The sequence below is a fragment of the Aspergillus fumigatus genome, chromosome 2 (genome assembly GCF_000002655.1).
Source record: "Aspergillus fumigatus Af293 chromosome 2, whole genome shotgun sequence".
NCBI classification, from domain to species: domain Eukaryota; kingdom Fungi; phylum Ascomycota; class Eurotiomycetes; order Eurotiales; family Aspergillaceae; genus Aspergillus; species Aspergillus fumigatus.
In genome coordinates, this window is record NC_007195.1 from 2,288,686 (window position 1) to 2,312,831 (window position 24,146).

At 50.4% G+C, this 24,146-nt stretch overlaps 9 protein-coding genes across 9 annotated transcripts; 6 read left to right on the forward strand and 3 right to left on the reverse strand.

Moving 5' to 3' along the window:
- Positions 1-781: 781 nt before the first annotated feature.
- Positions 782-3,036, forward strand: AFUA_2G08910 (putative MFS transporter; the record flags this gene model as incomplete). Its single annotated transcript, XM_750132.2, has 4 exons — positions 782-1,547; positions 1,615-2,041; positions 2,091-2,835; positions 2,904-3,036. Exons 1-4 carry the CDS (start codon positions 1,293-1,295, stop codon positions 3,034-3,036), a joined length of 1,560 nt encoding a protein of 519 aa, XP_755225.1. The 5' UTR covers positions 782-1,292.
- A 435-nt stretch (positions 3,037-3,471) lies between these two features.
- Positions 3,472-4,979, forward strand: AFUA_2G08920 (SGNH/GDSL hydrolase family protein). Its single transcript, XM_750133.2, has 5 exons — positions 3,472-3,917; positions 3,984-4,023; positions 4,078-4,156; positions 4,208-4,598; positions 4,656-4,979. Exons 1-5 carry the CDS (start codon positions 3,779-3,781, stop codon positions 4,787-4,789), a joined length of 783 nt encoding a protein of 260 aa, XP_755226.1. The 5' UTR covers positions 3,472-3,778; the 3' UTR covers positions 4,790-4,979.
- A 133-nt stretch (positions 4,980-5,112) lies between these two features.
- On the forward strand, positions 5,113-7,010 carry AFUA_2G08930 (uncharacterized protein; the record flags this gene model as incomplete). Its single annotated transcript, XM_077804126.1, has 3 exons — positions 5,113-5,782; positions 5,842-6,792; positions 6,886-7,010. 3 exons carry the CDS (start codon positions 5,113-5,115, stop codon positions 6,894-6,896), a joined length of 1,632 nt encoding a protein of 543 aa, XP_077660289.1. The 3' UTR covers positions 6,897-7,010.
- A 49-nt stretch (positions 7,011-7,059) lies between these two features.
- AFUA_2G08940 (uncharacterized protein) lies at positions 7,060-9,523 on the forward strand (the record flags this gene model as incomplete). The annotated part of the gene is made up of 2 exons (XM_077804127.1): positions 7,060-8,007; positions 8,070-9,523. Exons 1-2 carry the CDS (start codon positions 7,806-7,808, stop codon positions 9,521-9,523), a joined length of 1,656 nt encoding a protein of 551 aa, XP_077660290.1. The 5' UTR covers positions 7,060-7,805.
- Positions 9,524-9,710: 187 nt separating this feature from the next.
- AFUA_2G08950 (uncharacterized protein) lies at positions 9,711-10,683 on the reverse strand (the record flags this gene model as incomplete). The annotated part of the gene is made up of 4 exons (XM_077804128.1): positions 10,470-10,683; positions 10,394-10,409; positions 10,288-10,338; positions 9,711-10,233 (listed from the first exon to the last, which is right to left on the reverse strand). Exons 1-4 carry the CDS (start codon positions 10,498-10,500, stop codon positions 9,711-9,713), a joined length of 621 nt encoding a protein of 206 aa, XP_077660291.1. The 5' UTR covers positions 10,501-10,683.
- Positions 10,684-10,704: 21 nt separating this feature from the next.
- Positions 10,705-13,312, reverse strand: AFUA_2G08970 (bifunctional hydroxyethylthiazole kinase/thiamine-phosphate diphosphorylase). Its single transcript, XM_750137.2, has 8 exons — positions 12,852-13,312; positions 12,605-12,707; positions 12,370-12,546; positions 12,177-12,312; positions 11,698-12,111; positions 11,274-11,650; positions 11,124-11,224; positions 10,705-11,075 (listed from the first exon to the last, which is right to left on the reverse strand). The coding sequence occupies exons 2-8, from the start codon at positions 12,702-12,704 to the stop codon at positions 10,821-10,823; spliced, it is 1,560 nt and encodes a 519-aa protein (XP_755230.1). The 5' UTR covers positions 12,705-12,707; positions 12,852-13,312; the 3' UTR covers positions 10,705-10,820.
- Positions 13,313-13,382: 70 nt separating this feature from the next.
- Positions 13,383-15,431, forward strand: AFUA_2G08990 (translation initiation factor eIF5; the record flags this gene model as incomplete). Its single annotated transcript, XM_750140.2, has 2 exons — positions 13,383-13,686; positions 13,770-15,431. The coding sequence occupies exon 2, from the start codon at positions 14,166-14,168 to the stop codon at positions 15,429-15,431; it is 1,266 nt and encodes a 421-aa protein (XP_755233.1). The 5' UTR covers positions 13,383-13,686; positions 13,770-14,165.
- Positions 15,432-15,829: 398 nt separating this feature from the next.
- On the reverse strand, positions 15,830-19,857 carry AFUA_2G09000 (uncharacterized protein; the record flags this gene model as incomplete). The annotated part of the gene is made up of 2 exons (XM_750141.3): positions 19,394-19,857; positions 15,830-19,342 (listed from the first exon to the last, which is right to left on the reverse strand). The coding sequence occupies exons 1-2, from the start codon at positions 19,424-19,426 to the stop codon at positions 15,830-15,832; spliced, it is 3,546 nt and encodes a 1,181-aa protein (XP_755234.2). The 5' UTR covers positions 19,427-19,857.
- Positions 19,858-19,966: 109 nt separating this feature from the next.
- AFUA_2G09010 (DNA ligase (ATP) CDC9) lies at positions 19,967-23,353 on the forward strand. The gene is made up of 4 exons (XM_077804129.1): positions 19,967-20,352; positions 20,468-22,304; positions 22,359-22,589; positions 22,647-23,353. Exons 1-4 carry the CDS (start codon positions 20,108-20,110, stop codon positions 23,190-23,192), a joined length of 2,859 nt encoding a protein of 952 aa, XP_077660292.1. The 5' UTR covers positions 19,967-20,107; the 3' UTR covers positions 23,193-23,353.
- Positions 23,354-24,146: the final 793 nt, after the last annotated feature.

A 24,146-nucleotide genomic window follows, 5' to 3' on the forward strand; every position in this document is an offset into this window, starting at 1 on the left:
TGCTGGCCCAGAAAGATAGCTATTATATTATCTAATGTCGCACACTCTCTCATTGCAATCCCTGTTTTGCACTTTCAATATGAACTGTATAGAATAAGTCGTCCTGTTACTCCTGTACGGAGTGAACAACCAGGACCGGTGAAGACACCCCAGATTAAGTACAGAGACTACACCATTGTGATTTCCCATGCTGCCGTCGGATCTAATGCTGAAAGCATGGTTTCATCACCGTCACTAACTCTGTACCAAGCTCTCTGTAGTGACGGAGCGAACTTTGTGATTTTCAGCAAGACTTCAAGATAGAGAAAACGGTCCTCCCCACACCCCACAATGATAATCCTTGACCTCTTGGAAACTCCTAACCCAAGAGTGTATGGAGTGTTGTTGATTGCGTACGTCACTCCCTCGGCCAAAGAGTTCTTGGCAAAGGCTCAAACACTCGGCCCAAATGACTTGAAACAGAAAGCCAAGTCGGAGTTACAAGCTTCGTGGCAGCCGAGGCAAAGCTTAGCAACGCTTCATGATGTCCACCTGGCAATGCGACGATGGCCTCTTCAAGCTGTCTGTTGTTGATAATCAAGTTATGCAAGAGTCAAGAGGATATAGGACTCTATCAGAGGCCTGACGTACCCCAGATCGAGAATTCTACCCCATACTCCAGTGGGTCAGTGATTTAGCCAGCGGGTCTGACAAACCAGTATCTCCGAGTCTCGAAGAATCCGAATCACGGAAACTTATGTGCTCGAACCTCGAACACAGGGCATTGTCCGTCGTCTATCATAGCTAGTCGACATTGCTGCGTGGATTACCGATCCAGGAAGACTCCTGAGCTTAAGTCCCCATGAAGTCGTCTGGCGTCAGTTTGAGCTCTTCACTTCGCCCAACAGAGACAACTTGGGGCGACGATTGGCTGTTTGCCACAAGCTCGATAGACACTAGATGCTCACGGAGCTCACTTTTCCCCCTGACGTCCGTGGGGATTCATCCCCACAGACTTCTCCACGAATGCCCCTAATCAGCTATGTTCTCGAATGTGTTGTCTCTTGCGTACAGACAGAGGGCCAGGTTCCACCAACCCCCGGTTTGAAAGCCATGAATCGTCCACACGACTCATGCACTTTGCTTATCATCTCATCTGGATTCTCAAGTAGCATACCCCATCCTACTCTGGGGCACTATAAACGCATGGTCTTCCTGCCTCCGGAGTAGACTAGTCTTGACCTATTCTAAGATATTCCCCCTTGCCCCAAACTCCGCTCTTTCAAGATTTCTCCCTCTGAGACAGAAATACCATGCGCTCCATCGAAATGGCGGAGGACGTCCGGCCGCCTTCAGCCCCGGACACCAAGGATATACTTCACTCAGAGAAAACAGACAGCGCATGTCTTGAGAAAGCAGAAGATTTTCATGCTACAGACGCGGAGATTGCCGCTGCCAGTCTTTCTGTATCTCACAAAGAATATTTGATTGAACGCCATGGAACTCTGGACCTGGATCCTATTCCAAGCCCATCAAATGCCGATCCATACAACTGGCCTCTCTGGAAGGTATCAATGCCTTTGCCCCTATCTTTCCGTCGTTCAAAAAATGACTGACCTCTGTCTCCTTTTTCAGAAAGTGCTCAATCTAGTCCTCGTGGCATTCCATGCTTGCATGGCAACCCTGACAGCGGCATCCATTACGCCAGCATACGAAGACATCGCCATCGAATTTGGAAAGTCGGTACAGAGCGCCAGCTATCTCACGTCTCTCCAGATTGCAATTCTGGGTGGAGCTCCTTTGTTCTGGAAGCCATTGTCAAACCGGTTTGGACGTCGGCCCATCTTTCTCCTGTCTTTGATTATCAGCTTGATCTGCAATGTCGGCTGTGCCAAGAGCCCTACATATGGATCCATGGCTGCGTGCCGAGCCTTGGTAGCCTTCTTCATATCACCCGCTGCAGCGATTGGAAGTGCTGTTGTGACGGAAACCTTCTTCAAGAAAGAGAGAGCCAAGTACATGGGCGTGTGGACACTGATGGTCACATTGGGCGTTCCAGTCGGTGCGTTATCATTTTGGAAATAGTCTGGGCCTCGCTAATGTGTGGACAGGACCGCTTATCTTTGGGTTCGTCGCCTATCGTGTAGGATATCGCTGGATCTACTGGGTCCTTGCCATCGTCAATGGCGTTCAGTTTATTCTCTATCTGTTCTTTGGTCCCGAAACCCTCTACCTGGGTGGCAGTGAGGAGAGTCTTTCTGCAGATTTCAAAAGTCAATACCTATCCTTCCGCCGGATCGACTCTACTCCTCTGAGACCTAGCGAGTTCTACCACCCTCTGACCCTGGTGAAGCATGCCCGCGTGTTTCTTCCTGCAATCGTGTATGCCATGGTCTTCTTGTTCGGTAGCGTGCTTATTACCGTGGAAGTTCCCCAGCTTCTGCAACTGAAGTTTGGCCTCAACGCCGAGCAACTTGGTCTGCAATTTCTTGGTGTGATCATCGGTTCGATTCTTGGAGAACAAGTTGGAGGCTCTCTATCCGACTTCTGGATGAACCACCGGGCTCGTCGTATTCAGAGAAGACCCGAACCCGAGTATCGTCTCTGGCTCACATACCCCGGCGTCATTCTAACAATCGTTGGGGTGATTGTCTTCCTTGTCTGCACGCAGCAGGCACTCGAAGGCCACTGGGTTGTCTCTCCTATTGTTGGCACTGCCATTGCAGCTTTTGGCAATCAGCTGGTAACAACGACGGTTATCACCTATGCTGTTGACAACTATCCTCAGGACTCCGGCAGTGTTGGGGTATTTATCACATTCGTCCGGCAGATGTGGGGCTTCATTGGTCCATTCTGGTAAGATTATCTGTCTTCATACTGAACAGCAGTTATAAATCTCTGGGTCATGGCTAATTCGTGGATAGGTTTCCCGACATGTTCACTAATGTTGGTGTCGCTGCTAGCTCTGCAGTCACCAGCTCTCTTCTTTTTGTCTTAAGCTTTCTTTTCACCGTTCTGCTCCATGTCATGGGAAAGAAATGGCGTAATGCTTCTTAAGGATTCCTCTGTCCATCTATAGCTGCGGCATTGACGACTGGATACCAGCCGAGAGAACGGCAGTCGACGTAGTGATGTACCTATTCTAATTGCTTTATTAGCTATTCACAAGTTGTGTCGGGATCGTGTGGTTGCTAGGATGCAAATCATGGTCTTTTGTGTGTTAGAGGAAGTGGTATGATCTGAGATGCATATACTGAAGAATATATCAGCCCAAGAGCACGATTCGCATGGTGAGAATCAAAATCTATATCAAATAAAACCTGAGCGTTTAAAGCGCAAAGACTAGCTTATAGAGCACAAGTAAAGAAATATTGCAGACATCTGGCGCATCAACACCCCGAGAAAGGTATACAGAGAACCGAAGAACGCTGTTGGTGGATAATCCCAGGCCGACAAACACGTTTTTGCCGAGACCAATAAGAATCGACCTATGAATTTGTGAAAAGGGAAGACAGGTTGACCCCAGAACTACTCCGTACCTCCGACGCTCCGTATCCAATAGAGCGTAGCTACTTTTCCAGCTAAGCTACTCCGTACGGTTCAATCAATTTAGCCAGTCTAGCCGATAAGCGGCCGAGATCCATCGAGATTCCACCCCCACCAGTGGCCATAAGAGAGGCGCCTCGTCCTCGTGAGGAATAACTGTTGCAGACAGAATCGTGTGCTACCTTACGGGTTTCTAGTGACTGATTTGATTCTGATCTGATTCTCTGCGTGTCTGCTGTCTGCTGTTGTCATCATGTCTAACGGGACAGCCCAATCGGCCGAGGAGGCCTTGTATAAGCCGTACGACCAGTTCATCCTGTTTGGAGACTCGATTACGCAAATGTCTTCAGATCAAAGTATGGGGTTCGGTTTCCAGCCTGCTCTTCAGGATGGTAAGATTCCCCTGTCTATAGGGCATGCAACGACTTGAATGGATTGCCGATACTAATTCTCCACAGCCTACCACCGCCGCTTGGACGTGATCAATCGCGGGTTTGGGTATGTGTTGAAAACTTGCATCTTGCGTAGATGTGTGTACTGACTCCTGCATAGCGGTTATTCCACCGCGCATGCGGTCAAGGTCTTTCCCAAGTTCTTCCCCAAACCAGAGACGGCTACTGTTCGGTTTATGGTATGACACCCGGCTCGCTGAAAGTAGTAGGCATGATTCTGAACGTTCTAGACAATATTTTTCGGAGCAAATGATGCGGCTGTCCCTGGACACTACCAGCACGTCCCAGTGGAGACCTACAAAGAAAATCTGAAGAAAATCATCCAGCACCCGGCGACAGTTGCTCAGAACCCCAGGATACTGATCCTGACCCCGCCACCGGTGAACGAATACCAACTGGAAGAATTCGATATCGCAAAGAACACACCTCATCCCAGCAGGACGGTCAAGCAGACCAAGCTGTATGCGGAGGCCGCCCGCGAGGTCGCCGCCTCGCTAGGGGTTGCAGTGGTAGATCTCTGGACTACGTTCATGACTGCGGCTGGTTGGAAAGAGGGAGAACCTCTGATCGGGTCCAGAGACGCTCCTAACAATGAGAAGCTGCAGAGTTTCTTCACGGATGGTTCGATCCCACTGTTCGTCCATATGGGCGCTTCGTGCTGACCTTAATATGTTACAGGATTGCATTTTACCGGCGACGGGTATCGGCTCATGTATGAGGAAGTGATGAAGACCATCACAGCCAAGTGGCCTGATCAAGCCCCCGAGGCGCTCGAGATGGTCTTTCCTGCGTGGATGGAGGCTCCCAAATGATGTTGCAATGATCTGTTGGAAGCGATCCGTGTAGTCACCTTGCCCCCAAACTGGCACGATCAGTAGAAAGGCTCAATATCATATAGATAAATGTTAACATAATAATGATGGGTCACAGACGTTGATGAGTTGATCAAATGTCAGAAGCACAGGCATGGACTGTGCACGTTGTAGGAGAATGAAAGCGGTCTAGATCGTTATCTGTGACTAAGGCTCCCCCTCACCGCTCCGCGTTGAGGGTGAGCCACAGCGAAACCACCAACCACACCGAATCCACCATTTTTCGATATTTTGACTATTTGAAGCTATTCCAACCATCCAACATGCCTAAATCTTCTAAAATTAATGAATCTTACCTCCTCGAGGCCTGCGAGGCCGCTCAGGCCCAAAAAAAGCCAAATATCTCCAAGATTGCGCGTGAATATGGTGTTCCTTATGCGACCCTACGTGATCGCGTCAAGAAGCATGTGCATCCTCGACTAGCCAACAAACCAGTTAATAGAGCCCTTAAGGGATACCAGGAGGAGGCCTTAATCCAGTGGATAGTCTGTATGCGTGATCGGAATATGCCAGTGACGCCCAAGCTACTAGAAGAGTATGCAAATCAGGCACTTCGACGCGCAGGGGAATCTAGGCAGGTTAGCAAGATGTGGGCATATCGCTTTGAGAAACGACTTCCAGAACACCTTAATCTAGGCCCAGCGAAGCAAAAGATAAAGGAATTCAAGCGTATCCAGGCTGAGGATGCAGGTTTACTGACACATTGGTATAATCAGCTTGCAGGGGTGGTTAAAAAGGATACACCAGCGCGGTTGGTATACAACTTTGATGAATGCGGCTTCCAGCCTGGCGAAGGCAAATCTAGGAAGGTAATCAGTTCAAAAGGTTCAAAAGTGCCTGATCTTGCCGAATCCGAAAGAGGAGAGAATATTACAGCTATTGAATGTGTAGCTGCAGATGGATGGCAGATGGATCCCTGGTTTATCTTTAAAGGTAAGTTCCTAATGATTCTTCCCTTCCTTTAAATACTAATCTATGCTCGCTTCCTAAAGGCAACGGAATCTTCATGGAATCTTGGTTCAATGAGAGCGAGGCCTTACCACCAGATACTACGATAGCGACGTCTCCTAATGGCTGGATATCAGATGAACTAGCCGTTCAATGGCTTCAAAGCTTTATCAATGCAACAAACGAGCGTACAAAGAAGGGGGAGAAACGGATACTTATATTTGATGGCCATGGCTCTCATCTCACTGTCGAATTCTTGCAACTTTGCGAAGATAATGGCGTTATTCCCTTTGGATTCCTTCCTCATACGACACATCTTTGCCAGCCTTTGGATGGTAAGCCATTCTTAAGCTATAAGCAACACTTTCGTCGTATGAATAATGAGCTATCTTACTGGGCTGGTGAGCCTGTAGGGAAGTCAGAATTCTTACACATGATTGGACCAGTACGAGAGAAGGCTTTCAACCAAAGGATCATCCGTGAGGCCTTCAAAGATCGTGGAATCTGGCCAGTCAATAGTAAGATAGCTGACGATCTTGCTATCTTACTATGGGAAGGAATTCCGGATATCTACGCGCCTGATCTTGATAAGATGACTCCCTCTACGCCACCCTCTCAGCCGCCATCTCGGCCGCCATCTTCATCTAGTATTGATATCTCACCTCCGCGGACGATTCAGGCCCTTAAGAAGAACCAGGCAAAGCTATCTAAGCATGCAGATCTGCTTACACCAAAGCTGCAGCGAAATCTTGAACGGATATTTGAACATAACCGAATCGCCGCTGAGCACCTGGCTATAGCAAATGAAACTATTGGTCGAATAAGGGCCGCGCAGGCCCCCCTACGGCGTCAATATACTAAGCGGCAGGTTAAGCCGCTTAGCCAGTCTGGTATATTGACATTACGTGATGCAAATCGATCAATTGCTTCAAGGAAGGCCAAAGATGCTGCCGCGCAAGAGAGACGTTTACAAACGCAATGGGAGAAAGTGCATGGTAAGCCCCCACCACTAGCATCTACATAAGAGAATATGGTATCAAATGGATTAGCAAAGGCAGTAGATGAGAATAGTAATTTTTTTTATATAGATAACCCCTAGTATGGCATCAAAATCATGATTTCTATCGAAAAATGGTGGATTCGGTGTGGTTGGTGGTTTCGCTGTGGCTCACCCTCAACGCGGAGCGGTGAGGGGGAGCCTTAGTCACAGATACTGGTTTAAGTGATGGACAGCGGACTTACGGCGTAGGACTTGCGTTCCCCTCACTGTTCACGTCCCTTTGCTTCGTTACTCCGTTCATCATCAGTTGTCTATTCCATAACACACCTCGTGCTCTAAGACGCATATATCTCTCGAGATAAAACCTGTATATCATCATCGAGGTTCTCAAAGTCCTCTATAACTTCGTTTCTCTCCAATCCAAGCGCTCGCTACAAACACACGCTTTTCTCTCCAACACCCATCTACCCTGTTCTGCCGGCGAGACCCCCCAATTCAACCGTAGATCCCATCTGTGAAAACCGACAACTCGCTTTAATCGTCTTACAATAGAATCACAGACTTTTCGAAAGTTACATTGCTAATTGCTTAACTATTGGCTGTGCTATTGCCTACACAGTATCTATTCCGCCAACTCTTTCTGTCGGATTCCACGCCGCCCGCTTGGCCACATTACGATCCGTCTTTATACTGTACAGAACCCGCGGCCCACCTGTATGTTCTGACAAGTGATACACGAGAATCAGAAACTATCAACTAGGTGGACGGCCTTACGGCCGTCTCACAGCATACGAGGGAGGAGGAGTTTCGAGGATTAAGGCAGCTGCCAGTTGACACTATCTTGTGCACAAGATCGGGATCCGAGCAGTATTGCAGACGATATACGAGGCTTTGGCCTAATCAAGCAAGCTTGTGATTGCAGGATTCGGTCTTTTGTCTCTGCGTGAACCGTCCGTCGCCTTTCGCCCGCTCGTCGAAGACCTCTTCCCCGTTTCCATCCGCGTGGACATGGACGCTCAGTATCCTTTTGCTTCGCGCGACGACATCTGGCGGGTCTTTGAGGAGTTGAAGGAACTTCACGCTGCGCAGTTTGAGCAGGCGGAGCGGATTGCACGACTGGAAAGACGGAGGGATGAGGATGCGAGGCTGAGAAGTGTTTGGGGTCCTCTGTCACCGTTTCCTACTTCTATCGGGGGTACAATTCCAACAGGTGCGTTTCTCGTCCTCTATGCTTATGGTATCATAGCAGATGTTAATTGTTGTACTTCAAAGATCCAGTCTTTCCCGCCCCTGCTGACGCCTTTAAAGGGTTCGATCAAGGCCAACACCACGGAATGGCGAATCCAATGGGTCTGGACAGCGAAGACGAACCGAGGCGAGGGACATCCAGAGCGAATAGTGTCCGGTTCGATGAAAGTGCTATTCATGGCTACTACGGGCAAGCCAGCCGATCTACCAGCGAGCTGCCGCTGAGGACTGGGAGCGGCATGGGAAGCCATCCACTCACCGAACGCTCACTGTCCCACCGGTCTGATGGCCGACAGAGCTCTTCAGGGCATTCACATCACTCGGCTCGGACGAATAGTTTAGGGCTGGAGACGACGAGTCGCTTAATGGGCTCCTTCGTCGGCGGCTCTCCTCTGATACCCCCGCCGGGTCTATTCCTCCTAGGCCCTGTGCCGTGTGTCATTCGATGTTGGTTGACGACAAATTTCTCAAATGACTCGCTTCTGTATGCTGCTGTCTGTTCAGGATCGTATGCGTCGATACTTGGGTATCCGATGGTGCAGAAACTCGGCTTGGAAGATCTTGTAACCCATGAGGATGGCGTACGGTTCATCAAGCTTCCGATGTATCTTCCGGAGGCCAGCGTTCACCAGGCCTCATCTCGTCCCAACAGCCCCGTTCCACAGCTTCCCACCCTGACTATCCGCTTTCTTGTTCGGGACATGGATCCCAACGATCCTTCCATTCAGATTATCCTCGGAAGCGATGTTCTTCGCTCTCATAATGCGGACATTTTGTTCTCTCAGGACAAGATCATCATGGTAGATGACGAGAGGAATAAGATTTCCATTCCCCTAGTGCGGCCGGAGGATGACTCTGTGTTCAAGTCTCTCTGCACTGCATCGGATTGCACTCGCGTTGAACGCTCGACAAGGCAGGCTTTGGAAAAGGGGCCGACAGAAGTGAGCGGCGACTCCGCAGTTGGGGCCATTGGGGAGCTGAGCCGATCGCGACGATCTACCTCTGCGTCCACCACCGCAAGGGCATCCACCGAAGAGCTAGATGAAAGTCGAAAGACCCATTCATCGGGTTCTCACGACGTGTCTCCTGTCGCTGAAGGTCAGGAAGATTCAGGCAAGTCCACCTCTGCCATCGACTTTCAGGCCCACGAGACCGCCAAGCCTGAAACCGCAGGCGTCTGGGGTGCATGGAGACGGGAGATGAAAATCGACCCGGCATCGTCCGGCGCGAGCAAGCCGTCTCGGGGCCGTACGATGAAAGTTCTACGGCCGACCAAGTCTTCTACACGGGTGCCAACAGCGTCAAGCGGCCTCGGCACTGACGCCGCAGCGTCTCCTCAACCAACGTCCTCCCGAGCATCCTCAGACGAAAGCCGGGCTGGCAAACAGTTGGCTCCGAATCCGATCGGCGGGGCTTCTGCGTTTGGCTGGCTTAATTCATCCCAGCCGCCTAAACGCGTTGTAACAATGCCTAAATAAACTATACACGACTGGACGAAAGGGAAATGGCGTTTTGGAACATGGTTTGACGGTCCGTGATGTAGAAAAAATGAGTCAACCACTAGCAATCAATTATATATCTTTAGGCACGTGCAGTTTTCGCTTTCTGACCATGTCCATTCGTACACACATCCAGACACGATCGGAAAAGAAAAAAAAGAAGAGATCAAATCTTCGAAAATACCTCCATCGCCTCCCTCGTCTCCTCCTTCGCCTCCCTCACCAACCCACTAACAGCCTTGAACTCCGCCCTGCCCGCATCTCCCAATATCTCAAACAAAATCCCCTCACTACTCGTCACAACCGCCCCGGCATCCCGTAGCCGCGCAAGCGCCACCCCCCTCTCCTCCTTATTCATGCTACTCACCCCATCAACAATCACATACACCCTATGCCCGCGCTCCAGCAAATCCAGCGTCGTCTGCGTAATACAGATATGCGTCTCGATCCCCACGATGATAACATCCAGGGGTGTCTCCCCGCCCTTCGCGTTCGGCAGCAGCGCATCGAGCTCCGGCGTAATCATCGAGAAAAGTGTCTTATCGATGTTGGCGCGCACAAGCGGGGTGGAGAGGTAGGGTTGGAGTTCGGAGACGATATCGCCTAGTCGTGGGCGGTTTTGCGTGGTCACGTAGATGGGGATGTTGAGTGCCGAGGAGGCTTTGAGGAGCTTGGTGGTTGTTGTTATGCTGTTTTGTTGTTAGTCCGGGCGAATGAGATCAAGGGGTGTAGGCTGGGCGTACAGTTTCGGGAACTCGTAAATGGCGCGGAATTTCTCCTGGATGTCGCAGATGCTGTGTGTGCTGTTAGAGGGGTTTCTTTGATCGGTTGGTGAGATGGGAGGCGTACAATAAGGCTGGGTTGCCTGTGAACAGTACCCTGTTGTTAGCATTTCAGAATGTCAGCTGGGAGGAGTCAGGCGTACGGATCCGACAGGCTCGTGAGATGGCGGCCATTGCGAATTGCCTAGTGTATTTTCGAGTTTACTTGTTGGATGGATGCTTGAGAGTCTCAATTGCTTTGTGAACTGGAGACGGGATGGAATGAATCATGAAATAAAATAGAGTATGTGGTCGCTGTTTCTGCTGCGGAGGAATATGGCGGGGAAAGTCGGACCAGTGCGGGGAAGCTTTTCGCCCGAGAAATCAGGCTTCAACAGAAACAGTTCTAGGTATTGTTCTCCGAGCAAGCCAGTCAGCTGGACCATATTGCAAATATCACAGCTTTTTATTAACAGGTATGCGGGACACATCGTCTATATACACTATGGATTTTGCTATAGTTTGATCTCTTGGATCTTTGCCCGTCCGGAGAACCAGCTGTCATCACCCTTTAGAGCTGCTTGCCGGATGGCGTAGAGCTCGTCCAGGAAAGCCGGGACGAAGCTTCCTGGTCCACGGACGTAGTCCTTTGACGCGGCGTTTTCCGCCGCAATCTCATACATCAGGAGACCCGACAGAACGGCCAGGAGCTTGTCGGAGGGGTGTACAGCCAGGAAGCAGCCGGATACCATTCCCACGGCACACCCAGTCTGTACGTTGAGTTAGCAAGCGCTTGAAGAAGAGAGTAATAGACGTACGCCGGTGACTTGTCCAAGGAATTCATGGCCATTCTCGACAGCGATCACACGCTCGCCGTCGCTTAGATAGTCGACGGCGCCGGTCAAAAGGACGACGTTTCCTGACAGAGTTAGCAACTCGATCCCACTTGCAAGGACGGTGTAGCGTACGCTCTCTTCTGGCTAGGTCGCGGGCCAATCTGGCCTTCTCTTGACCGTCAAGAGTGCTTGGTCCGCTGTCCACGCCGCGCTGAACCGCATTACGGCTTCCTGACACCTGTTTAATTTCTCCTTCGTTCCCCTTGATAAGATCAAAGTAACCCCCGCTCATAAGCTCCTTGACGGCCCCACGCCGGATATGGGTCGCAGCAGCGCCAACGGGGTCGTAGACCACAGGATTTCCGCGTTCGTTGTAAGATTTGATGGCTTGGAGGTAGTTCGGTATACTTTCGCGCGACAAGGTTCCCATATTGATGACAAGAGCTCCGTCGAATTTGGCCAGGTCGACTGCTTCTTCACCGTATGGTGACATGATCGGGGAAGCGCCTCTGCAAGCCAATTAGACAAATCAATAATGATCCAAATACAGACGTACATCGCGAGAGCAACATTGGCAACAAAATTGGCCACAACGTAGTTGATCATGTTATGGACCAAGGGCTGTGCCTTAACCATCTTCTGAACAATTTGAGCCACCTCTTCGGCCAATGCCGCAGCTTCGTTCGCTCGAGGTGCCTTGGGCTCCCATGCAAAGCTAGGTGGGTTGTTGATACGCTTGACAAACTCCTCGGCTGCAGCGCGTGGGTCGTCAGCTGCCATGATGGCACTGACGATAGCGACGCCATCCAGTCCCTTCCTGGGCGCTTTGGACTGGTAGATCACACGTTGAACGTTCGAAAGCTTAATACCGCCGATGGCGACGGTCCCGACATTTCGACTCGAGTCGGAAATAGCGTCAAGAATCGCCTGCGTGCCCGCGGTTCCGAGGATGTGTTTTGTGTTCGTTTTACTGGCAAGTCAGACTTAAATCATGGCAAGGTCATCGATGGATCATCCACCGAAATAGCAACTTACGTCGGCGTTGCGAACATGGTTCCGATACCCAGGTAATCGGCACCCGCCTCGATGGCTCGCTGGGCCTCTTCAACGGACGACGCACTGATTCCGATGATGGCATCTTTTGGAAGCAGTTTTTTCGCCTCCTCGATGTCTGTAACAATCCTATCAGTAAGGATCAATGGCGGTCACCTGAGGCCATGGCTCGTACACATATCGTCTTGCCCGAGATGGACGCCTTCTGCCCCAACAGCGAGGGCGACATCTACACGATCGTTGATCAACAGTGGGACTCCATAAGCTTTGGTGATTTTGTGCAGCTCTTTCGCTGTTTGAATCAAAGCCCCTGTGTCGCTCGTTTTGTCTCTATATTGAACGATAGTCACGCCTGATGTAACACATTAGCACGAGATGTTGCAGTGCGAGACAAGTGCAACTTGACTGACCTCCTTTCAACGCTTCTTCTACCACAGTGCACAGATCCCGGCCTTTAAGAATGGCTGGAGTCGAATCTGTGACCAGGTATACTGATAAATCTAAAGCCATTTTCTATTGCCATTGTCAGCATCTGGCCGGGAGCCAGAAGTTTGCGGACAGAACAGTGAGGGGCAGGAAGGGTTGGAATTGAGATGGGATCAAATGAGCCTGAGAACAGATAGTTCTACATGTAGAAGCATACTTACACAAACTGACCTTTATGCAAGTGATCCCCAATATAGAATCGCTGGTGTAGGCTCTCCCGTGGTCCAGTTCAAAGTGACTCGAGAAGAGTCAGAGGCAGCATCAAATGACGTTGGAAGCGTGTGGGGGCACCGGGTGAGGTTAAATTCAGGTGTCGAGGTTGTATTCAGCCATCAAATTTGCTCTTGAAAAATAAATTTCTAGTATTCTATCTCCGTAGACACATCCACACTGAACATCGTCCAGATAGCTGCTTACTGACTTCAATGGAACAATCTTGACAAATGAACCCTCTGGCTGATACAAATATAGATGAGTGACACAACCACAGAACAACAGCCTCGCCACAGAACCATGAACTGTCTCTAACAAATCTGAAAATGATGCAGAGGCCCCGTATAATTCCTCTGTACTCCGTACTCATATGAACATTGCTTTTATGTAGTCTTTATAGTGATGAAACGTCCTGTGCTGCCTGAGGACCGAGACATTGAACATGTGACCATGCATCCAGGAAGAACACGTGCCTTCGGAAGAAGCATCCCGGTAATCCGGAAGAGGCAAGACAATAGTGCTGAGTCAGCAGCCTGGAAATTTTTCTCAGCGAGTCTTGGCACTTCGGCTCCGAGCCTTCCTTTCTGTTTGGCCCTCGTCTTCCTTCGTTTCGCTTCTCTTCTTCTCCCTCACTCTCTCACACAACTCTCAACTCATCTCATCCATCCACATCTTCTGCATCATCTAATTCATCCAGCTTTTGACGCTGTTCTCTCGTCCAAACTACACGCTTCAGCTGTTAAACGTATCTGAGTTTATCAGCTCTCGTTTTGATCGAGAAAAAGCCACTCTGGTTAGTTTCTTGATACGGTCTTTGGCCAACCGTCCGCCACCACAGAGGTTGGGGTCTGACTTTACTTGTCTCTCACTTTCCAGAAGAACCATCTGTTGGTTTCTTTCCCAACTACCGGAGAAAGCCACTCAAAGAAAAGAGTCGGTCGCGAACTTGTCTATGTATTCGTCCTGCGTCAGAGATTTCGAACACCACCTGCCGCTCAAGCTGCAACAGTTTCGCTCCGAGCTGAAACCTTGTAGTATACATTCAAAGTCCTGTGGCTGAACCCCAGGCTTTCTCTACCTGCTGTATGAAATCGTTTAGTTGAAACGATCCCAACTCTCCCACATCCACTACTACTTTTTCACAAGTCGAGGAACTCGCTACGCATGTCTTGTCTTTTCAAGATATCACTGGTCCATAATCCCTCCCGCTTCGTTTTCAAGCAGCTCGTCACCGTTTTGTGAAAATAATAATCATCTTCCACAACCGTCAAAATGGCTACCGTCAACATTCGTCGTGATGTCACCGATCCTTTCTATCGTTACAAGATGGAGCGCCTCCAGTCCAAGATTGAAGGCAAGGGTAACGGTATTAAGACTGTGGTCGTCAACCTGAACTCGGTCGCTCAGTCTTTGAGCCGTCCTCCATCTTATGTGATCAAGTACTTCGGATTTGAACTAGGTGCTCAGGCTAACGCCAAGCCCACCGATGATCGCTGGATTATCAACGGCGCCCATGATGCTGCCAAGCTTCAGGATTACCTCGATGGCTTCATCGCCAAGTTTGTGCTTTGCAAGAAATGTAAGAATCCTGAAACGGATGTCATCATCAAGGACGACAAGATCATCCTTGACTGCAAGGCCTGTGGTCAGCGCACCGATGTTGATCCCCGTTTGAAGCTGAGCACCTTCATTCTCCGCGACCGTGCTTCTACCAAGGGAGGGAAGAAGGACAAGGCCGCCAGAAGAGCCCGCAAGAATAAGAAGGCCGAGGAGGGTACCAACGGTGACAATGTCAGCCCTGGAGACAGCAACTCCGACAACGGTGAAGTCGAGGATGTTGCCTTGGAAGCCAATAGCGACGATGAACTCACTCGCCGTATCAAGACCGAGGCTGAGGCCCTAGAGGCCGAGAAAGACATTGAAGACGACGAATGGGCTGTTGACGTTTCTGAGGAGGCCGTCAAGGCTCGTGCCAAGGAGCTGCCTGACGATTTGAAGCGTTCCCTCGTCCTTGAGGATGTTGATGAAGACGGGGAGCCTGATGGACCGTCTGCCTACGATCTGCTTGGCAGCTGGATTCTCGAGACTGCATCTGAAAATGGCGGCGTCTCTGCCGTTAGTGATGTCGACATCTACAAGAAGGCCAAGGAGTTCGGCATTGAGAACAAGCACAAGACTGTTGCTGTCCTTGCTCAGACCATCTTCGATGAGAAAATTGTCAAACAGATTCCCGCCCGCGCTGCTTTCCTGAAGAAGATGATCACTTCTGAGCGCCACGAGAAGGCCTTCCTCGGCGGTACCGAGCGTTTTCTTGGCAAGGATCACCCTGAGCTGATCTCTCTGGTCCCCGCCGTCCTCCTGGGTTATTATCAGCACGACCTTGTCTCCGAGGATGTGCTCAAGGCATGGGGTTCCAAGGCCAGCAAGAAGTACGTCGACCTGGCGACCAGCAGGAAGGTTCGCAAGGCTGCTGAACCGTTCCTTGACTGGCTTGAGAATGCTGAGAGCGATGACGAGGAAAGCGAGGATGACGAATAAATCGGCTACTTGGTTTATCTGAGAAGTTCAGGATGCCCTTCAGAACTTGCTTTTTTTTTTCTGCACAATGCGCCAATCTCAGTCATTACCTTGCTATATCCTCACTCTCATTCAGTTGACGGAGTGCACAAGAATCGTGTCTTGAACGCTTTCGTAGATTTGAGGTTAATTATGATTGCTGCATCACTACATCTCTATGAATAACAGATATCTCTCCTCAACATCCCTCTCTTTTGTAGATTCCATCTGTAGAATAATCCCCCCTGTAGACATTTCACACGGTAGACTACTCGCACACCGTAGCACGCGTTGCAGTGGTATAGTCTGCTCCTAGGACGTCACATAGATTTGTTCCTGTAGGACAAGTACTCCGTACATCTGACCTCTATTTCCACAAATTAGAACACCGGCGGGGCAAATTTCAAACGGTTGGCCAACGAAGACCAAGACTCCAATGGATTCTCCGATATCTCGCTGATTATAGGCACGACAGTACTCGCCTTGCTTCTACTCGACGTCGCGATTGCCTGTACCTTTCGCTGCTGGAAGATGAACCAAGTCAGATCCGCATTCCAGGTCTCCATGGCTTGAATGGCAGTCTCGACGGGCTCCAGCTCGGCACGTTGGGCAGCGGGTATATCAGTGGCGGAAACAGTGGCTTGAAGATGGAATTGGGAGTAGTAGTCCGCGCCGACGTAGAGGGTTATCCAATCGGCTAGGAACTCGCATATCTGGTCGCCCGTGGACAACGGCAGACGGACGTGGGTGAGAAGGGTCATGAATAAGGAGAGCAGGGCGCGCCAAAGGGTATGGTGTGGTGTGAAGGCGCGAGCGCCCATGGTGGAACTGGAACTGGAGCTGGAGCCCGGTATGACTACCGATAGAGAGTGAGATAGAGATAGGGGGAGTTGGGTTTCCGATGCCGTCTGTGTCTCGGATGAGAGTGTTTTGCTGGATTGGTGGTGAGCGCGTCGCTCGAGTGCCCTCTCTGCGTCTTGACGCACTTTGTCCCATGTGCGGCGATAGATGCGCTCCCACCGGGGGAATTCGGCCTCGATGCGCGATGCCATGAAGTCGCCAGCAGTCTTGCACATGACTTCTATGGCTTCGCAGGCGGCAGTGCTGACGAAGGTCTCCTCCTTGAAGTCGAACTCATGGATTCTGCGTGCGCCGCTGCTATCGACAGCTCTGGTAGACGGCGTGGACGGGTCCTTTGCCACGAGAGCGGTCGACGATGTCTCACTGAACATGGAAGACGGAAAGCTAATCTTTGAAGCAACAGCAGGCCATAGATCATTGATGACTGGCAAAAAGCTGTTCTCGTTTTGCGCCAGGGCCGGGAAGCCTTGAATTAGGATGGACAATAAGGAGCGACGAAGGTAGGGCGAAGGAGAAGTCAGATGCGAGGGTATTGACTTGACAATGTGTAGAAGAATCGTGTGTGATTTACTGAGCGGCTTCTCCTCATCCTCCGGCTGTCGAGGAGGAGGAAGTGGCTCCTCGGATTCATCCGCGTTCAAGACGTCAGAGAGGTTGTCAGCGTCCAAGCTCTCGACCTTCTCAGGCTCTGCTTTCCAGGGCTGTTTCGGATGTGACACTCTTTCTTCATCGTCCTCCAAGTCTTCATCCATATACCTGGCTCGCTTTGTTCTACGGGCAGCCAAATCCTCTGCCAGAGTGGGCACCAGCAGTCTCTCGTATTGCCGCTTCCGATGATCGATGGGCTTGAGGTCGCCATTGGTGATTGCGAGGAGTGACGGGGTTTTCGTGCCTTCCTCGACGATGGCAGCCAGGGTCTTGAACATTGTTTCCACAAGTTTGGGGTATCCATGGTACATATCCAGAATGCCAAACATTGAGTCAACCAAGTCATCTAAATAGGGAATCAATCGAGCACCACACAATTTTACCATCATGAAGAGAACTTGCGGCGGGTAAGGTGAGACATCGAAGGTATTCAGTTTCAAGGCCACTGAGTTCACCAGATAATCGACGTTTTCAATGATCATGGTGCTGGTATCCTCGTACTTGCAAGAATTGGTGAGGATGTCAAGGCATACCATAGCATGCCTCTGAAGGGTAGAGTTTCCTGATGCGAGCAGCTGGAGAACAGGATATAGCGCATCCATCAGCTCCGGGCGAAATGCTTCGCCGAGTTGCTGTGCTTGAAGAGCAACCGCTTCCAGTGCGAGAGCAGAAATTCGCCAATCCCTGGAGGTCTCCGCCAGGGGTTGATCTAGAAGAGGCAACGAGTAGTAATATAGCTCCTCGATCATGGCCTTACTGCTTAGACTCTGGACCGATATTTCAATATGATCTAAAGATATGAAATCGTCGAGAATGCACGTGAGCTGCGAACCAGTTCTCAAAAAGTTCAGGGCTAACCAGAACGGAGCCACCACTGCGTCTCCAGAGGCGCGGTGGATTTGACTGATGATGGACCTTGTAATCTCACTTCCAGACTCGGAGCTATTGAGACGAACGATCATCGATTGAAGATCCTTGAGAGTCTGCTGCTGACTGCGGTGACCCAGAAGTATAGAGGGAAACGTCAATGACCGATTGTCTCGATGTAGTACGTCCAGACTTAAGTTCTCAACCACGTCTTGAGTCACCGGCGAAGGATTCCTGGAGTCTTGGTTGACAGCAGCAGCAACACTATCGCACAAGCCTGATGCGAGAGCACTTGTAAGAATATCAGATCCAGACCGAACCTGGGAAAGTACCTGGAAGGCCGCTGATATCTGCTTGATTCCCCACTGCTTGGCTGTCTCATCATTGCCTTGCATAGTCCTCGGAAAGGCAGTGACCCAGGTGTGAAGCGAGTCCTTGAGGGTATCCAATACAACAGAATACGTGGTAGCAAGGTGCTTCAGAGTAATGTAGGCGTGATTGGGTAAATGGTCTTCTGATATGGACAGGATGACAATCGTTTCTACCATGAGAGGTATCGAATCGTGGAGGGTAGCCGAACAGTCCTCTATGACCATCGAGCAAAGGTCCAAAAGCGCAGCCTGCACTTCCTGCCGTTCATGACGTCTTATCTGAATAACGTTCGCGAGAGCCAGCCTAATCTGCGTAGTCGTTGCTTTCAACCAAGATGCATCCAGGACTACCCTGTCGACCGCTTGCTGGGTTCTATTCGACTCTTCCGTGACCGAACTCGTGGCTTGGTCGTTCAAAACGCTTCGGAGTAAATTAGTGAGAATCTGTAGACATATCGAGATTACCCTGAAAGAGCGGCGTATCTGAGTGGTCGGCTTCAGGACCTTTGTCAGAGTCGACACCGTCCGCGGCATGATACTGGCCAAAACTACCCGATCAGTGATACGATCGAACAGAGCTCGAAGTGCCTCTGCAGCAGCCACACAGAATTCGTCCGAAGGTCCATCCGAAACACCTTCGAGGAGAATGTACACAGCCTGGTCGACAATTGTGGCTGTACCAATCTCATGAAAGATTGTTTGCTTTGCTTTTGGCCCTTCCAAAACACTGAATATAGCCGCGAAGCAATTGAAACAAGCGATACCGAGCTCCACGGGCTGCGAATGTAGAGACTGACCTCCACTGACTTCATTCGGCGCACCTCCCACGATCAAGGTCAGCAGTATTATGAGCTGTTTGCCCAACTGAGGAGACAAGTGCCGGCGCCATCCTTTCGCAATCAGAATCCGTAGACAATCAACAGCCAGTTCCAATGTCCGCGCGGGAAGTCTCTGGGTCTCGTTAAAGATGTGCGAGAGAGGGAAAAAGGCATATTCCGCTAGCTTTTCGTCCAGAGCATCTTTATCGGCAAGTTCAGTGAGGACGTTGTAGACCGGATTGAGGGCTTGGAAAACATCGTTGGGGGTTTTCTGACGTCCACGGAAGGCAAGACCGACTGAGCTCAGCTCGACACAGGGGGTCCGCAGCTATAAAAAGGAATTAGCATTCTACCATGTATCATCCTAAAGGCTGGTCACCTTCTTGAAAGACTCCTGCCGCTGGGTCTCCATCAGGCCAAGCTACAGCTCCAAGCCGATTGACAAACTTTGAATAGCGTCTAAGCCATCCAGTTCGTCGCTGTTTATATAGGAGAGGCAGAGGATATGAAGTCGTTTGCTCCTCACGCAGCAGATGAATTTATGGAGAATTTCGAGTGACTTACTGTGTTATGAGAATGAGTGTATGCTTCTCTTACCTCTTGTTTCTTCGCTTCTCCGCCTTCTGCCCGCATTTTCTGCCTCTTCTTCACAGGCGGTGTGTATGATGTAATTGCAATGTTTGCCTCTCACCACGATGACCATGACCCAGCTCGATTAAAAGACACACATAGCAAAACGTCTGAGCCCTCGAGTAATATTACTTGATGCGATAACTGTGCCATCCGTAGTCGTAATTTGACCATTGAAACTCCGAAAGTCTCTTATTGCAATGTAAGCTTCTTCGGGTTGCATTTCTGAGAAGTAATGATAGAGCACGTGATCTGTCCTTGTCTCGCGTCACTACACGTCGCGTTCCTGAGAAAAGGCTGCCTGCCGCCGGCAGAGGTTGCTGCCTTAATTGTACAATCAAGTCCGCAAGGCATAATGGGCCCTATTTAATGGACTTTGAGCTCCTGGATTCTATGTTGTTCTGCTTTTGAAATCACTTGATGTCAAATAGTGCAGAACTCTGAAAGTGTCGCTGCGACACCTATGACCATTCTCCGCATCTCCGCATCCATTGCGCCTGTATCGCATTATTGCCGTGGACCTGTCGCCTTTACCCCCAAGGCTAGAATTTCACATCGCACTTCATTGCGGACATTCACTGGTTACACAAGACCCCCGTTCTTGTCTGGGGCTACTCGTTCGGTCGTTTCCACTACTCATTGCTCTTTTGCCATTACTACACTACCTACAATGGCTGATTCTAAGGGTAGGAAACAAGCTACGTTGGGGTATGTTCGAGACTCTCAATTGACCCTGGGGTGCGTTGTTTAGATGGACCGATGACTCCACATGGAGAATCCTTACGCATCTTGATTGTGCTGACGATGATGGTCTGCACCACAGGCGATTCTTTGGCTCCAATGCAGAGGGGCCGAAGACCGCACCAAAAAAGCAAACGACTTTGTCATTCTCCAGCAAGAAAGATAAGAAGAGCGATGTTGTCGACGAACAAGCGGAAGCTCGGGAATTTTCAGGCATCCCTGAAGCGAAGTCGGAGCCGGCAAACAGCGAAGACGTGAAAATGGAGGATTTGTCGGAGACAGAGGTGGCTCATATGAACGGTTCTCCAGGCTCCAAGTCTCTTAAACGGGAAAAGAGCAGCGACGAGGAAAGTGACTCAGATGTTCAACCATTACAGAAAAGACGCCGGAAGAGCTCACGAGGGGCCGAAGCGGCTCCCACCATACGAAGAGAGTCACCGTCACCAATGATCTCTGAAATTTCCAAGGCCGAGGTCAAGGAAAGCTCCCCACCTGCCATCTTGAAGAAGGCATCTGGCGAGGAAACACCAGAGAAAGAAACGGAGCATTCGGAAGAAGAAGAGGTCGCGACCGCTAGCGAAGAGGAAGATGAAGACGAGAAGCCAGAAGTGATGAAGAAGACGATGGAAAAGGTGCAGGCCACATTGAAAGCGACGGGCACGGAACCATATCCTGACTGGAAACCTGGTGAACCGGTTCCCTACGCAGCTCTCTGCAAGACCTTTTCTCTTATTGAAATGACAACGAAGCGACTGATCATTCTGGCCCACTGCTCTCTCTTCCTCCGCCAAGTCCTCCGTTTGACGCCACAAGATCTTCTGCCAACGGTTCAACTGATGATCAACAAATTAGCCGCTGACTATGCCGGGATAGAGTTGGGTATCGGCGAATCGTTCATCATGAAGGCAATCGGCGAAAGTACAGGGCGTAGCTTGGCTGTGATCAAAGCAGATCAACATGAGATTGGCGATCTGGGCCTGGTCGCTGCCAAGAGTCGATCAAACCAACCCACCATGTTCAAGCCCAAGCCCTTGACCGTCAGAGGGGTGCATGAAGGTCTAATCGCGATTGCCAAAATCCAGGGCCAGGGGTCTCAAGACAAGAAGATCTCGGCGATCAAGAAGCTTCTGTCTGCGGCCGATGCGGCAACGGCAGGTAAAGGTGGCAAGGGCGTCGACATTACAAAGGATAAAGGAGGCGCCAGCGAAGCCAAGTTCATCGTCCGATTTTTGGAGGGCAAGTTGAGACTTGGCCTGGCAGAAAAGACAGTCCTCGTGGCTCTTGCTCAAGCGGTGGTGGCCCATGAGGCTGCTGTGAGAGGCGAAAAGACACCTTCTCCCGAGAAGATGGCGCAGGGTGAAGCTGTCCTTAAGACGGTATACAGTGAGCTACCTGCTTACGAAGTCATCATCCCCGCAATGCTCGAGCATGGTCTGTTCAATTTACCCAAGGTTTGCAAGCTCCAACCGGGAATTCCAATCAAGCCCATGCTTGCCAAACCTACAAAGTCTATCACCGAGGTGCTGAACCGATTCGAAGGAAAGAATTTTACCTGCGAGTACAAGTATGATGGCGAGCGAGCGCAGATCCATTACGTTGCGCCTGATGTAGTTCACCACTACCCCGGGGCAAAAACTACCCTGCAAAAGGATTCCAAGGGTCTCAGTGCGATTTTCTCACGAAACTCGGAAGACCTGTCTAAGAAGTATCCTGATGTGCTGGCCAAACTCGAGACTTGGGTCAAGGACGGGGTGAAGAGCTTTGTCTTGGACTGTGAGACGGTGGCTTGGGACACGGTGAACAAGAAGGTTCTACCATTTCAACAGCTTATGACCCGTAAGCGGAAGGACGTCAAAGCCGAGGATGTCAAGGTCAAAGTTTGCATTTTTGCATTTGACCTTTTGTTTTTGAATGGCGAAGTGAGCTCCCCCATAGCTTATTAGGACCAATCTTCAAGACTGACTCGCGGTTAGCCTACTGTCAAGAAGACGTTACGCGAACGTCGCGAGCTTCTGCACAAGTCATTCGAGGTTGTCGAGGGCGAATTCCAATTCGCTCAGCATGGCGACACAAATGATCTGGAAGAGATCCAGAATCTGCTGGACGAGAGCGTCAAAGCGTCATGTGAAGGGCTGATGGTGAAGATGTTGGATACGGAAGAGAGTGGTTACGAGCCCAGTAAACGAAGCCGGAATTGGCTAAAGGTATTCTTCATTGATGCCTACTTCTATCCTGCTAGTGACTCAGCTGACATCTACCAGGTCAAGAAAGACTACCTTGCAGGCGTTGGAGACTCCCTTGACCTCGTTGTGCTTGGTGCATACTATGGCCGGGGCAAGCGGACATCAGTCTACGGAGCTTTCCTGCTGGCTGCATATAATTCAAGCACACAGACTTACGAGACGATCTGCAACATTGGCACAGGGTTCTCAGAAGCGCTTCTGGAAGAGCTCTATAAAGAACTGTCGCCGTTAACGATAGACCGGCCCAAACCATTCTACTCGCATTCCAATGTTCCCAAAGATCAACCCGACGTGTGGTTTGAACCACGGTTGGTCTGGGAGGTGAAGACAGCAGATCTGACCCTGAGCCCTCGATATAAGGCTGCCGCCGATGAATTCGTGGGAACGGCGGGTGGTGGAAAGGGCGTTTCTCTTCGCTTTCCACGGTTTATCAAATCGCGCGACGACAAGAAGCCGGAGCAGGCGACGACCACGAGAGCAGTGGCAGAGATGTATCGCAAGCAAGAGGCCGTCCTCAAAGAAAACACCAGCAAAGGAGGTGTGGATGATGACTTTGAGTATTGAACAGAGCTTGTATTTCTTGTTGGAGGACAGTCAATCAAGTAGCCATTTCGTGGCTCTATTGCATAATGCTCAATTATTTCGTAATCCGCTGAACTGAACTCCTCCCTACAGCCACCACGTAAAGCTATGTTCTCACTGTCTCACTCCATGCGAAAGTAGCCAATGACCAGCTGACTCGCATGCCGATGTTATCAGTGTTAGATGGATAGGTACCAGCAGAAATGAGGCCGAGCATGGCTGGTCATCATCAACATGTCTTGGCGAGTGGGCTCCCGTCGGACTTGCTTCCCTCTCGGTTGAGTCTATCCCCATCGACGTTATCAACCAACCATCATCAAAGACCAACTATCTCGATATCCACTTTGGAGAAACCAAAGACCATCGAGACCGAGGCAACCATGAGGATGATTACTTAGATTCCTGGTCCAATGAATTCAACGTCGCAGGGACAAAGAGCCAAGACACCCACACTCGTGCTAGCTTGGGTTTGTCTCCCCATCAATAAGACGGGAACTCAGCCGGTTATTCATTGACAAGTACGGAGTAGTGTAACGATATTGCTCTAATGTCATCATGGAATGGCTATCATCGGCAAAAGCTAACAGAAGCCCAGCCTACTAGTTGCTGACAACCGGCAGGTTGACGCACAATATCAGGACCTTTGTCAACAAATGGCGCCATCTCGCGTCCAAATGCTTCGACGATGCTTGGCATTGTAACCCAAGACTGTGGAGACCAAGACAGCGTCCAAGACAGCCCTGTGTTCCTGTGCTTCTCTGCCCACACTGACCAGGCTAAGCTGTCCGAGGCCCATTCATGGCGTGGCGAATGGGCTCCATACGAGCGTCCATGGATGTAATGTGTCTATCATTGCTGAGAGCAGTTTAGTGGTGATGATAGCCTCTACCCTTATCAGGCAGGTCCTCAGGGATCACGGACAAAGGAATATGGATG